This window comes from Diprion similis, chromosome 4 (assembly GCF_021155765.1).
Source record: "Diprion similis isolate iyDipSimi1 chromosome 4, iyDipSimi1.1, whole genome shotgun sequence".
NCBI lineage: Eukaryota > Metazoa > Arthropoda > Insecta > Hymenoptera > Diprionidae > Diprion > Diprion similis.
This window is the reverse complement of record NC_060108.1, coordinates 7628093-7644376: the sequence shown is the minus strand read 5'-3', so window position 1 is coordinate 7644376 and position 16284 is coordinate 7628093. Positions and strand designations below refer to the sequence as shown.

Sequence of the window (16284 nt, the reverse complement as noted above, 5' to 3'; positions counted from 1 at the left end):
GTTTCAGAAGAAGGACTCCGCCACAATTTTAAGATAATTGCAGGCAAGTGTAAATCACAACCTCACTTTCACTCCCCCATATATTACGTGTTTTTTTAAAAACATTTTTCAATGTTTCACCTCTCAAAATAAAGAAGCACAACGTACCTTTCAGACCTGTGTAACGCCATTTACATACATTTCCCATTGCACTCATCCCAGCCTCTCTAATAAGTACATACATTGAAATTATCCCGGTAAGGGTTACCCCCCCCCCCCCCCCCCCCCCCCGCTGCTAAACATTCAATCGCGTCATCATTTGTTTGAAAATATTGCAAGCACTGCAATGGTGCGCTGTTTCTAGTAAATATATTAAGGATGCTTTCGTCCAAAGATATTCCCTACTTAAACGTAAAAAAACTGCTTTCATTGTATTTGTTCCGTTCATTTCCTTTTTGCGAAGAATCACGCGAATATATAGATTCTTTACTTCGTTTTTTCTTCCTTTAGCTACCCGTCATAATCTGAAGAACGGATAACTGACAGATGATAAGACAGCATCATTTCTCTGGTATTCAAATAAATACTATTCATTCAACTTCTTTTTAAGGCTTTTTAAAAGTAGTGTTACCAATCGCGGACAGTACTGCAGGTGGTGGAGTCTCAACTTCTGTAGAATCATTCTTCATTGTATCAGAATTGAGAAAAGTTCACCATAAAAACAGTTTTTATCACTTTAGAGTCTGTCTAAAGCTTCAGCAATTGGCTGAACACGTTCAATACGTAAAAAAGTCAGTTTCTTTGAATTCAAGGAGTTCTAATGCACTACATGCATTATCGACAGAATGTTTAACTTTTAGCAAACCAAGCAAACAATTATGTGTTGAATTCCAGCGTATTCGCAATTATAAGGATCTAAATGGTTACTCTTGCAAAAAATGTGGCATAACATACCATTTCATTACCTGTGTCGCTATATTGTGATCAAAAGAGGCATATCTTCTTACATTTTTTTCCAATTTGTGTAAAACATCCCTTCGGGAATGAAAAGAAAAAACTGTTCCATAAAAATTGTCAATTCTTGAAGGGCTACAAAATAAAGCGTAAGAAAAACAGGATGATTATTTTTTTATATATGTATACATATAAGATACTAATATAAACGAATGAGAAAAAGTTTTATCTTCTGTTTCAGATTACTATGACGGTCACTACCCATGCTCAGGGTTGGGGATAAGCAGAGAAAGTGGTGTTTGTGCAGTCATGTGGCACAAGCAGTTCCTAACATGCTGCTGCCTTGCCCTCTTCTCGGTTATGATTCGATCACAAACGGGTGAGTGGATACATATTTGGAAAGCACAGCGCTTTGGAGCGCGAACTCTCCCTTGACATGACATTTCGGCGCCGAGCCACTTCTGCGCTGGGACCTTTCGACACAAAACGCTGTGTTCCGGATGAAAACTCAAACTGAATACTTTTATGTAACGTTTTCATAATTATACCCAAGTGCTAAGTGAAAATTTCAGTTAAAAAAATACGGAGCATTGTGATTAGGTACTGTTGGTTTCGTATATATAATATTAGTGTATATACAAAGACTAATCTGCATGATCTATCGTATAGAATGACAATATAGTGAACCTAAGCCGTTGATGTTTATATTGCACTCTATCATGTCTAAAACGAAAGGTATGAATGAATAACCAATTCTTGTACAGCGCCTCAATTCGACAGTTTTGTCGAATATTTTAAGCAAGACCTAATAAATTTGACAAACCACTGTGCGAAATTGTTAGCCCATTTCCTATAGATACAGGTGATGAATGTAAACCATGACACCACAAAAGATTTAGGAAGACTCAGACTCGCGAAGTTGGTTAGAAAAGGTTCCGTTTGTGGGAAATTTCTTGCAGGGTTAGCTACGGATGACAGCAGGTCGGAAGTCACATTTTGTTCGTGTTTGTGTTCGAATGTTATCCCTGAACGTAAGTATTTTGTGGCATATTTTGAAGTATAGCATATTATGTAACAAGAGAATAAATTCGCAGATTAGTCCCGCGAGTGGATTTACTGTCGGAGCGAAGCAAGCGATGAGGCCATAATTCTCGCAAATCTCATATTTCCCGCATAAATGCGTTGAGAGGGAATAATATGTTACTTTCCTACCGCTTCTCTGGTAAAAAAAGTCAACATTACGGTTGAGTCGGGAATAAACAATATAAAATCATAGTGTCTAATTGACCGGACGCCGAAACGACTAGCCTCAAAATGTCCCCGCACCGAAACCTCTCTGAACCGAATCGTTGTCACGCCAAAACGTAACGCGTCCACGTATTTATATGATACTATAATCCAAACTTCACATAAATATCCAACTTTTACGGGTCTAATGAATTGCACGGTGAATTAGAAGATACATGCACCATGCGGATATAAAAATGAATGGAGATATGCCAGTTATCTTGTTATCCACTTTACCCACTTCAAGAAAGCTTGAATGATGCGAAGTTGACGGAACAATCACGCACGATGGTTAGGGTCAACGAAAGAATTTACGGCGAAAGAAGAGAGCACATCAAACCAAGAATGCTGGGAAACCATCGTATAACAGTGGTTGAAATACCGCAAACATTCTAAGGCGCAAGGGTGAAATGGCGCGTGAGCAACGTTGCGTTTGATCAATTTCACCAATTTATCAGTATAACTTTGGGACACCCCGAAATTGATTCACCTTTCTCATTTTTGATGACTGCAAATGTAGGGTCTTCTTAGAAGGTCCAAAGTAAAAATTAAATAATTATTAAATGGCTTTCAAAAATGTGGAAAACGTTCGTAAAATTATATTTTAGTGGCTTGTATTAGGACCTGCTATCATACAGATTTTTTTCACTAAAAACTGATGTAAAGGTTCCCTCAGTTTTCAAATTTGGAAAACAAATCGGACGGAAGAATTCGTTCAAAAGCCCGTGGCTCGCCCTAGTCTGTCAAGAAGGAATGCGGAGGTATTTCATCCTTAGTCTTTGAAATATTTGATCGTCTGGACCAAGTGCAGCGGACTTACATCGTAATCCGTACATGATTTCAGATCGAAAGTCTCCGAGGAGCTATAAAATAGATATGAATTAGAAACTGGGATGAGTTATAGTGATAATCGATAGGTTGGGGGCTTTAGTAAGTAATTGATCTTCCGGGATACAAGGCACATAAAATCTTCGGCCAACTAAGTCAGCAATATAAATCCCCGCACAAATTTATAAATTTCATATAAACAATATAATCAATATCAACATTATAACCGGTTACAGTGCTAATGTCATTTTTATTTAAATTGATGTGTATGTATTTCACAATCATAGGTTTCTAACTAACAAAGAAAGGTATCGAGGTTTCAGCCTCCGATTTCGTTCATTTCAGAATATGTTATTCTTCACCGAACTCTAAGCGACACGTATTTTTTTGTCTATCGGCAAAAAAATGGTTTAATAAGATAAAATCAACTCCTGAAGTTGGGCATCTCTATTGATAGTTTCGCAGTTTCGCCTGCTTCCAGTTGAGATATTTCAATGAAGCCAATTGGAGGATGATTCTCATGGTAAATAATGAAAAATGCATTTTGTCCGATTACGATGGGGCTCTACGATTACGTATTTCTTAAATCTAGCACTTCGGTACGTCGATTTCCGCTGTCGTGGGCACTGATAGGCGTTTGGACTCGTCTTGACTCCAGACTTCGTCCGTGATCTATAGTGACGACTTCGCTATGCGATGAGACACGAGTGTAGCGAGGGAAGGCTACGACTCACTGTCCAACGACGGAAGTCGGGTCGGTTTCTCACCTCGGTTTCCCTCGCGGCAGAGTTCTACGTTGGCGCTCTCTCCGTAACCTCACGTGAGGTCCTTCGCTCGCGGTGTTAGCCTCATTGTCGTCGTACTTCCTTCGAAAATCTCCGCTGCTGATGTTACAACTCCCTGCTTGGTGTCGTACATATTTGAAACAAAATAAACAAGAATCCTGAATTATTTTATTTTCTAGCCAGCAAAGTGTTCCCTCTCAGAATTTCGGATGCGTGACTCTCGTCCTGGCGCTCTTTCCGAAATAAATTTCGAATCCCTACTTTTGGATTCGGGGTTTGAGGAGCCGTTTTTAATGAACATTAAAAATGCCACGTTACAACTCCCTCCTCCCATGTAGGCGGAACGTGAGTTGACAGAGCGCCAGCGCTACATCCTACGAGCCGAACTCCTCAAGGTGACCGCAAGGTCAGTGTGAAGGTTCCCATTGCGCCGTAATGAAAACTCAATACAACAAAAAAAAAAAAGAAAATTTACTGTAAGACAAATCAATACAAAAGAAATCACTCAATTTCTGGCCCTGGTTATACTCCGCGAATCACTTGCCACTTCCCCAACGATAACTACTCTGGTGTGACTGCTCGGACTCGCCGATAGACCTGGTATCAAACAATGCAACGAAACATATCACCTTCCCTCGGGGTACAGTAATGACACGAGCTCAATTCCATAATTTATTCCCCCACGGAACTATCTGACCCAAAATATCTTGATCCGTTCGAGTGGAATCGTGATAGAACAAGACCTTACAGAATTCACCCAAATACGTTAGAGCACCGATACTATTGATCGTAAAATGAATATCAATGAATTTTCTCACTGTTTCATGTTATAGTAAACACCTGTGGAGAAAAAAGTTCCATATCAACCCCTGATTCCATTTTGAACCTTCCAGTTCTCTTAAATGGGTAGGAAGAATATGGTTTCAAGTGAAGAAGGATGTGGCATCTTAAGTATGTCTGAAACATTTTAGAAATATGGGAAGCGTCATATTGTAATCGTCAAATGTTCATAAAATTTTAAAATGAGGAAAGTATTACGTGTCATTCGTTTCAAGAAAACATTGCCATGTGAGTATTTCATGGCATTTTATATATCTCTAAAATGTTTCAAAAATATTGATAACGTTCTATTGCAATTGACATGCTTATGCTTGCAAAATATTTCGGGAATATTCAAAGTCTTACTTTACATTTGCGTACTTCCGGAATATTTCGAAAATATTCACAATGTTACACCGCAATTGACATATTTACAAAATATTTAAAATGTTATATTGCAAGTGACACATTTTAAGAATCTTATGTGATACTCAAAATGTTGCATTACAATTAACATATTGCTAATATAATTCTGACATGTCCAAAATTTTACCCTGTTATGGAGATATTTCGTACACGTCAATGCCGTTAGGGTCTCATAAATTTAAGGTGATCAGAAAAAATCATTCATAACATTTGAAACAAAACGTTGAATGATTCAAGGTATTATCTAAATCAGAATATCAGACTCTCCGATCAAATTTTAGAGCTGACACAGTTTGATCAACACTTGGAAATTGTGGTAACCTGGAATTAATTTTCAACGAGCTTTTCATATTATGGCAACGTACAGCTGTGCTCATGCTGTACTTAAAACTTGTAGATTAATAATTTGTTTTCAATGCTAATAGTTATTCCCAATAGTATTGTTACGAACATTTCATCTATATCGAAAAACTGTGACCTTCAATATATGTGAGTACTCAATACCTACTACTCAACGTCGATCCAATTGAAATGTATTGTCATCACTAGCATGAATCGGAAGTGCGAGTGCTTAACTGAATACTTCGAATGCTACGGAGGGCTCGACAGCGGGAGCTTACCCGTAGTACTGTTCATGATTTGTCACGAGCGAGTCAAACTTGGCTGCGCACCTGGTGGTCAATTACGGAAGCCAAAGGATGGATATATTATTGCGGTGATTTAATTCCAATATTATTTTTTTCTCGTGCATGAATCGTTAATTAATATGCAACAAAGTCGTAATTGCCAGATAACGTTCCGAGAACGTGCTATATTATAATAAATCATATGATGAGAACGATTAAGATTTACTGACTTTGCTACAGTAATTATTTGAAATTGGATACACATACTGCAGTAAGAAGTGTTGTGTATTCAACATCCCTACAATCACGTTGATATAATTCCAGCATTACCTTTATTCCGTAATTTCCGGGCAGATTTTCAGTAGACGGCGGTAGGATATCTGATCTTAGGCGTTGGGTTTAGGTTTGAAAAATAATTAGTGAAATATGATCAACTAATTGCCGTATTTCTAGGCATTTGATTAGAGAAGTGAATGAAAAGGTTTTTCGTCAGTCTGTCAATTTTTCAATCAATGTATGAGATGATCCACTGACCTTTTTCAGCTCTATCGTGTAGGGATTTTAATTTGGTTAAAATTTGGATATGTCGTAGTGAGCTCTAAGATATAAAGTTATGATATGAAAAACACGTCGATCGATCTTTTTTTTCCCAGTTGACTTTCCTCTTCGTATTTTCAATGCCTCCTATTATTGAAATACGATATGACCAAATGTATTTTCACGAAAAAAAGTCTGAACTTTCGGAATATAAAATCCATTTCGAGATCGATCTTCGATCGAGATGAAAACCAGGCTTGAAAAAACAGCTTATTCGAAGGCCGCTACCGATGGTTAAATATCAACAGTAATAAATTAATTTTTGCAATTTCTTATTTTTTATACAGAATTTGAATTTTATTTTCATCTCCCATCAGAATAAGTGCCACAAAATACTTCAAAAAAGATTTTCCTGAAAAATGGGTACTTAAAAAAAATATTTGGAGGTCGTTACCAATTATTGAAATATTTTTGATCCATTTTTATGTTTACATCTCATATATTATATATTGTAACATCCCGCTTACAACGCATGTTATCGACCGCCACCCTAAATTGATTATTAAACGGTAGCGACGAGAAGTCTTGGCACACGATATGGGCGGAATTAAAATTACCTAGAATATTTCCTCATCCCTTTTACTTGTAAATATCTGTTGCTATGTCCGGACCACCTCCCATCCCTTCTCATGAGCGGGCGACCCGTGACCCAGCCAACACCCGAACACGGTCCAAGCTACACGGAAAGCACTGGCAACACCTATCCTTCCGAACCTACGGAGAACCGGAGCATGCGGGATCATCTTCCTGGCTTCACTCCGAGCAGGTTCCTCAACGCCTTAGCCAAAGTACCTGGGTCTCTACCACTGCAGTTCCGGAATACCGTCACGGCTACCGTCAATCCATGAAACTGTGTCAATCAGCGAATGAGGCGAGTCTCTCTTCGGTGGGTTGATTAAAGCCCCAATAGTCCAGGATAATTAGCTCGAGAAGTACGAAACATCTACAAAACGGATGGGCAACCCAAATTTTTTAGGATAAGTAGAGGGTCATTAGAGATGCCTAAGTCCACTGGAACCCAAAAAAATTTCCAGGTGCTTCATGCGCCATCTTGAAAAACAGGTAATCGTCGATATGTCGGCTCCTACTCGTTGGACTTGCGTTTTTTTCAGTTTTGTAGAAAAAAACATTGTACACAACTTGTTGGAAGAATTTTTTAATATCTGTAGAAGAAAAAAAGTTACAATACAAAGTGTGCCATGAATTCATAGTTACGATTGTTTATTGTCAATTATGTTGCCTCCTTTTAGCTTGATCAGAAATTTTTTTAAATAAATCTTGTTGAGGACTCACTTTCTAACAATTCTTATATAGATTATATTGCGATAACTCAAATATTACCTAAGATAGAAAGCTGATTCCATGAACTTGTGAAACTTTAGCAAAGTTTTGGCTTCTTCCTCGATGAGTCAGGCATATTGATATCGTCTATGTCATCATAAGCGACATCTCGACTTTCTTGAGTGATGTCTTCCTCAGTTTCCAAATCGGTCAAAGGATTGTTGCATTCCATCCAAAGTGTTTGCGGGTTATCACATTGGTCTTCGTCTGCGATAATTTCTTGCAACCTCACGATGTTTGTATGTGTACATAGTTCCCCACTGCAATGTTCACATATTGCGGAGCATTTTAGTCCAGCATTACGACAACTGTAGGCTGGTCCACATTTATTTTGCATCAACACGATATTGATTTCAGTATGGCGGGAGGTGCTACATCGTGGAGTTCGCCGCCAGCCCTATTCTTCCGGATCCTAGTCTATATCAAGCCATTTTTGCACTTGATGATAAACGCGGAATGTGTGCTGCCGTGCAGCGGCTGCGATAGGAGGTGTTATGTGCAACCGAGGCTGAAGGCTCCGGTTGCTGTTAACTTATTGAAAATCAGAGTAATCTTCGAGCGGTTAGAGCCTAACCTCCTGGGCTTAGCTTCAATAAAGTCCTGCGGACACCTGCAATTATCGAGATAACTTGGGTGGGACGACGAACGGTTTATTACGACCAGAGTAATCAAGTTGAATCTAACTCTAATATTATTGATGAACAACACTTATTAGTATACTACTCTAAATATTGGAAATTGAATTTCTTATGGAAAAATTTGAAGGTGAGGTATGTACTATGAGAACAAAAAAATTAATAAGACAAAGAGGTGAGTCCGATTGTTTCCCCTATCCGCTCCGGTTCAGCTTCGGCTTGACCTACCGCTGGCTGTCCGAGTACGACAATCGTTGCCTTGCCAGGGAACCAGGTGAGATATAGCAGCTGTTCTCGTTGAGGACCTTCAACTTCTTCCACATCCCTGGTCTTACTTTGCCGTCACATCGGTGCCGGTATTCCAGCGATTAGGTGATGCCTCCGAAGGAACTCAGGTAGTAGGCACTTTGCCCACGGCACTCACCGAAAGCGGCAGAAGGACTGATGGCAATCACCGCGGTTTCGATAAAGAATTCTCGGTTTGCCCTGATTTCAAAATTGTCGGCTGATGAGACAAGGTGCAACATCAGCAGACTTGGTTCTATTGCGGCTTCTTTGCGTCATCTTCTTTCTTATTCTAATTTCGGAAAAGCGAGCGTGTGCAGGAATGCGAAGACTGCATGCCTGGGATATATTAGCAAATATTGGGAAAAGGGGCCATTCGTAAGAGATGCAAGGAGGAAAGTCTGAATTTCGTTTTCGACACGGATTTAACAAATTATTTGTGTCGTAGAGAATTCAGCGACACCTTTCCGATACTGCCAAACAGCTGAAAAAATATTTTTTCTCCTGCTGCTGCCAAAACGTCGACGTGGGTCTTCTTTTTTATGAATATATCAACAATTTCTCGGAGCCCATCGTTTTTCTGGAGAATATTGATAAGTTTCGTTTTATCAATATTGTATATTGAGGATGTTGTATCAAATCCTTTAAACGCGTGGAGTGAAAAGATGTGATCAACCACAAAATGGCGATGAAAGCATTTTGCTAAATACAGGGCCTACAGAGTTTTCCCTTTTCATGGTTTACGGAAAAATACGTTAAGCGTTCTCTGTCCTATACCAGTAAGAAAAACGAGCAGGTCAACATCTTCGCCAATAATCGTGACGGAGGTGTAGGACGTGCATTTTTATTATTTTTTATAGCAGTTTCGACAGTTCACGAATCCGCCTCCTCAAACGCTTGATGAACGGTAACATCAGGTAGTTGTAAATATTTTTTTAGCGTGGTTCTTTCCGTTACTGAGAATTTTTTTTGCGAAATTGTAGGCACAGTATTTTCATGGAAAACGATGTCCGAAGATTGATGTTTTCTTAATCGCCGAAGACGCTCTGACTCTTCCGTGTCTGCAAGCTGTGGATCTTCTATATAGCCATCGAAAACACCAACGATGTCGTTGAAAAAGTGGCGGCGCACGTAGGTGACATATTTTTATTTTCTTCTTCAACCCCCATTCGAAACTACCGACAGCGCGAAGGTAACCAAATTGAAATACGGGAACGCTCAAAATATGGGAAATTAAATTATGGGACCTTCGACTGTACTCAATTCAGCTCGGATTCTTTTCAGTTATCATGAAGAAAAACAGCTTTGATGCTTTCTATCTCAGGTGATATTTAAGTAATTGCAATATAATTTATGTAACAACTGTTGAAAATGGAGTCCTCTACAAGTTTTATTGCAAAAATTTTTTGATAAAATTAAAAGGGGTTAAAATAATTAACAATAAACAATCGTGACCATGAATTAATGGCACTTTTTTTATTGTACCTTGTTTTCTTTTGCAGATATTGAAAAATTCTTCAAACAAAAGTTGTGGACAATGGTTTTTCCTACAAGAGTAAATGAAAAAAAAAAAGCAAACCCAACTAGTAGGAGCAGAGATATCGACGATTACCTGTTTTTCAAGACGGCGGACGAAGCACCAGAAAGTTTTGTTGGATTCTGGTGGACTTAGACATCTCTAATGACCCTCTACTTGTCCAAAAAAATTTGGCTTACCCATCCATTTTGTCATTTTCAAATCTAACTATCCTAGACCACAACTATCGTCGGTGAACGGAACTACCTCCGATCGACCCCGCTCAACCTGACGGTTCGCCGCCTCCCGTACGACGACAGAGTCCCGGAGAAACAGTTGAGCCCGCGAGCCCTGTCACGACACCTACTGGCCGCATCTCCTTGAATCACGCAAGAATTCCATCTCCCGTCTGTCTCCTATTTCTGTTTTGGGCAACGCTTGAGAAAATCGGGTAAGACCGCCATAATAGCGCCACTTCTTGTCCTGCTATCGCAGTCACCCGACGTGCTCCTCTATTTGCCGTATCGAAAATTTACTTGGTGCCTTTGTGCATTGTTCTCTTTCTATGGGTTACTAACTCCTGTATTTTGTGAGTGAGCTCTCGTTCCCGCACGACTCCCCGAGTTATTACCTTGGCATTATTTTGCAAAGTAGCTTTATCTGATTTAGACGTGACCGATCGAAGCCGCCATTATTGGTGCTTCTATCCGTTGTTTTTATCTCGGGATTTCGTGTGTTTGTTTCCTTATAATTAACTTTCTATTGATCCGTTGCTTCGTGTGTACTAATATTTTGTTAATATCCTCATCGCCATTTCATTTCTATTGTAATATCTCGTTTACAACCCCCCCCCCCCCCCCCCCCCCCCCCCCCCCCTATGTGTGTGTGTGTGTGTGCGTGCGTGTGTGTGGATGCTAATCTTTGTTAGTGTAAGTAGCGTCTCTCGATTTTACCGGCCATATCAACGCCTTAGCGTTATATGTATCGAGTAGACTAATGTCTGTATCACGCCTAGCCGTTGGGCCCCGTCTAACTAGGGTGCCCGCGGATGAATCAGGTGTACACGGCTTCGCATCCCCGATAGGCTGGCGTCCCGCTAGTATCTCGATTTTCTTTCTGTGTGGTTTCTCCGTATCTGTTAATTTAACGATATAATTTCAACCGCCTTGGTATTTCCAGATAATTATCGAATAATTTGTAATTAGGTCAATATTCGGCCTCATGATAATAATAGCGATTTGATTATCAATAATTAATTCATTCAAATGTTTCATTTCGGTTTGTGATTTTGTGTTAGACATTTTGAGACGCCTGTAATATCGTTATCGTCAGAGAATTGTACCGTAACTAATTACTTTGTTTTAAAGATGAATTATCTGTACTCTCTTGATTGAAATATTAGTCCTAACGTTCATAAGTTTGTGTTTAATAATATTGTTGTTATTTGCATTGCTCTCCCCACCACGTTTTTCCCGTCGCCTTCCGCGACGCGTCACGGGGACGTATTCGTGTTCTACATTATCGACTGAATGTTATATGTAAAAGACAGCGTAGCTGAGACCTGCCTTATCCACCTCTATTAAATCCCTCTTTTATCTACGAACTTGTCGTGTTCTGTTGACGTGTTTTGTTTCACTGACCGCCCCCACGTTCCCCTCTGCCAAAAACTGACAGCTCAGCATCCCGAGGGTCAATGTCAACGGCTGAGAGCAGCTGTTTACCTCCTTTTTGCTTGATCAAGTCAATTTCTTTTAATTACTAGTTTTGTCTTCGTAGTCATTATGACCTGGCGCCCAACCCCCTTCCAATTACATTCTCATTATCTATGGTGGGTTCTGGTTTCCTATTAGCTCCCTATTCATTCCGTCAGCTATTGTAATTTCTTTAATACCGTTTTGCACATTGCGGGTGTTTGCTGGCGTCCACGTTCGCTTTAGTCTTCCCGTAAGGCAAGTGTGGCCGTTACAATACATAGTACAAACAGTTTTTGCCATCGAGCGAGGAGTATCGTATCACTTGAATGTCCCTATTTCGTTTTCAGTACTGATTTTTATGAATAATGTTTAATTGAATCATGATACGAAAAAATACAATAATATAATGAAACAGTTAATTTAATTTTTTTCGTATCGTGGTTCAATTTATCATTGTTCATAAAAATCATAATCGAAAACGGAATGGGGATATTGAGGTGACGATGCTCCTCTTTCAATAACGAAAACTGATTTTACTTCACATATATGTATAGTATAAGTCCGTAAGGTGTACACATAGCAACAGATGAAACATATTTCAATAATTGGTAGTGTTACGTGCTCAGCCCTTCTTCACACTCACCACTCATTCTTCGTCCCAGTTATCAATGATACTCTCCATTTCATCCGACTACACTATCTCCGATACATCCTGTCCACACCTGACTATCTCCTCTCGTTCCCAGAACCCTGACTATGCACCCTGCTTTTCTGCACTGACTCGCGCTTCGCTCTCGACTCGCTACTTCACTTCTGATCCACCTCTCGAATTAAATACTACTCTCCGAATAAAACGCTCTTAATACAGATAAACATACAGAATCGTCAACCCTCACTGTACACCTTCCCGATTACTACATAGTGTCAAAGCGGAGTAGAACCAAACGGCTATTCCTAACGGCTCGGGAATAACCGACAATAAGTCGTTACAGTAGCGATCCTTAAATATTTTTTTCATGCGCTGCGCTTCAACGAAAATTTTTTTTCTGAATTCGGCACCGAATTTTCAGGCAAGAGGCATAAAAAAATGTGTGTTGATGAACTAAGCTGCACGCATTGAGTTCAAAATCAAAAGATGGGTTAATTTCATCGAAATCTCGCCCCCTATTGATTATGAAGTGAATCGGAAAATGCACTCGAACGAAAAAAGTTATTAAAATCTTGAGGCACAGAACTTTGGGACATCATTATGTATCCAACTGCTATATATGTTAAAATCAAAATTTGAAAAAGTAGTGAATGCCATCGCGCATCGGGACCTCGTCTCCTGATGATTTTAAAATGCATCAGAATGTGTGATCAGAGGATATTACCGAATGAAATACTGAAAAAACTGCATGAAAATGGCCGCTCGAGATCCGAAGACAGCCGCCCACTGATCTTCATATATTAGACTGGACGGCATATTAAATACAACGACTTGTTACGATTTGAAAACCCAGCAGCCATCTTTGATACAGTAAAATATGGTAATATGGCAGTGTCTACGGCTGTCGTCTAATGTTGTTGTTAAGAGTTATGTTGAGGTCGTGCTTAAAATGTGAATTTTTACCATCGTTTTCATTTTTAAAAACAATTGCATTTCATTTCAGAATTGAAAATGGTATCGGCTTGTCCTTTTTGCGATTCCAAAAACGTAACCGAAGCTAGAACATATCATAAGAAAGTATACAAGTCATATATGCACCCATATTTGTATCTCATAGGTTATGTCATTACTTTCTTGTATTTTCTTTATCATATTTCTCTAAATCACTTATAAAGCTTTCCCTTAAAACATAAGAAGACGTTGCAGTCTCGGTTGTAGTACATGTCTCTAGGAACAAAGTTTGTAGCGAAAATGCATTCCTTATTATGTTCGGATCGATGAAAATCGATCATTCCGCAAGTAAGGATTTGTGCTCATACATGATAAGAATGTATAATTTTAGTATTTATATCGTAAGATTTATATTCCAACCTGCCAATCTTCTATGACAGATTTATCTTGGACAAACCAAAGTTACTCGAAAATGGATAGCGGCAATGAAGTTAATAGATTTTATTCCAACTGGGAAAAGTTGGTTGTATAGTGATGGTCATCATGTCGAGGTTAGGTTCTTAAATTAAATGCAGTGCCAACTTTGTTTGCATCTCAAGACAGTGGAGGTATGATAACGTAATGTATGTGTAATTTATGTCAGTTATAATTATTTGAATTGATTTATATTTCTCCAATTAAATAACTTTTGAATTAAATAAGTAAATAACTATTCATTTATATGATGAAATATATTTATTTTCAGGCAGTTCCGTTGTACAGCAAGAGAACATAAGCAATACCACTAATGAAGTAGATGATATTAATAGTAATCAATCAAATTGACAGCAAGGTGCGAAGCGTATTTCACCAGAGTTTGCTACGCCTTCTTCTAAGATTCGAAGTACTAGAAGTCTTCACACTAACACATCAATACATTCGAGGAACGAAGCTGTGATAGATTGTTCTTTAGACATGACTGAATTAAGTGAGTATGAAAAAAAACTTATCAAAGAAATTTAATGTTGATATCAAGCTGTAATAACACTAAATCATAATGTGGACAGTCGAGAACTGCGACGGAAATGTATCACTACTACATCAACTGCAGAAAAATTAAGCAGTCCAATTCGCAGCATGATGCCCGGATCGCCAAGAAGTATTCAAAAAACATTTCTTCGAACCCAGCACGACCATCTGCAGTACGAAATAATTTCAAGGATGACGAGGAAAAGATTTATTCAGAAAGAGCAAAGAATGCGAATTTTAATAAAGCAGTCTCACGTATAGAAGCAGCATATTTCACGTTTAAAGAAAAAGGTCACCTCCTTGAAGGAAATCGTAAGTGAATTACGAAGAACTCGTGCTATTCCGAATTCCTGTTTAGAAAGAGGTTCATAAGTAATCAGAATAAATTAACTGGACAAAATAATAACGCAAAAGAAATAAATAATAATTAAGCTGTCAACGTAAAAAGGAGCAACCAGGCATTTCGAAAAAAAATACCCAAGAGCTTTTAGATCGTTTGCGATGACTCTCCATTTTTATTCACTCAAAGCGTACGGGTTTATTAGGCGAACATTTTGGAAAACCTTGCTAGATCACAATAACCTTCGTTCATGGTACTCAGCAATAGATGGTGCGCCTAGTTCGATTTTCAAAAGTTTTGACGCTTTAAAGCACAAGGTTTCAGTGTCAAAGAAGTGTATCAAAAAGTTGTCGTAACCTTTCAGTTGGATGAAATATCGCTTTAAAGATGATTGCAGCGTCTTTCCATTGGAAAAACTTGTAGACAAGTGGATTTCGGTTCTGAAATGAAATCGAGTGATGCTATTCCATTAGCAAAAGAAGCATTTGTTATGATGGTTGTAAGTGTAGATGAGTCGTGGAAAATTCCCATAGGATATTTTTCAATCAATGGAATTCCGGACTTATCAGGGAAGCTTTCATTCGCCTTCGCGAAATTGACGTCAAGTTCTTTCCGTAAAATTAGATGGTCCAGCGGAGCACTTCGCAACAATCCGCGCTTTTGATGCGTCTTTCGATTTGTCAGATCTCCGAACTTATTCCCTGCATACGTCTACTTAAGAAAAAATTTATCTAATTTTTGACGCATGTCCTATGCTGAAACTAGTGAGAAATGCATTAGGACATTCAATAATTCTAATAGCTGCCGACGAAAATTTCATTGAATGGGGATTCATCGAGTTGCTAACTCATTTGCAAGAAACTGAAGGATTGAGAGTCGGGAACAAATTGAATTTGGTACACATTCATTATTGGAAGATAAAAATGAAAGTGGCTTTAGCCGATCAGACCCTAAGCAACAGTGTCGCAGATTCGATCGAATTTTGCGATAAATACTTCAATTTAAATGAATTAAAAGGTTCTGAGGCAACTGTTAGATTTATTAGGTGCGTCAATAGAAGTTTCGATTTTTTAAATTCAAGCAATCCTTTAGCTAATGGATTCAGCTCGTTCGACAAAATCCGATGAGGAATTTTGGTGATCAACGATTTTATCACCCATTAAATATATGGGAGGCATCAAAGACATCGTTGGTACTCTAATTATCTACCCAAAAAAGTACGTTGTTTTCACGGGGTTCATTACAGCGCGCAGCGGTAACATCCACGATAAAAATATTTGACACTTACGTCAAACCTGAAACTTCGTAGCTTAAATATCTATTGACCTGTAAATTCAGTCAAGATCATTTAGAATTATTTGTTGTGCGATCAGAAGTTGCGGTTGTTGGTGCCCAGATGCGACTGCCAGCCTATTTATGTGAGCTTATGAAAGACTTTTAGCTCATCATCAGATTAAAGCCGTCAATGGGAATGTAGAAGCGATGGATTCCACGAGCATTCTAACGGTACCTTCTACGTCTAAAAAAATGGACCGTTACAACCCAATCCGTTTATAAGAAAATG

At 38.8% G+C, this 16284-nt stretch overlaps 1 protein-coding gene across 1 annotated transcript in view; it reads left to right on the top strand.

The window, feature by feature from the left end:
* Window positions 1-16284, top strand: part of LOC124405323 — a 346482-nt gene that overhangs the window by 145865 nt on the left and 184333 nt on the right. Inside the window, exon 3 of the mRNA XM_046880139.1 lies at window positions 1175-1312. Coding sequence (XP_046736095.1) covers window positions 1243-1312 — 70 coding nt within the window. The 5' untranslated portion in view covers window positions 1175-1242. The remainder of the gene's footprint in view (window positions 1-1174; window positions 1313-16284) is intronic.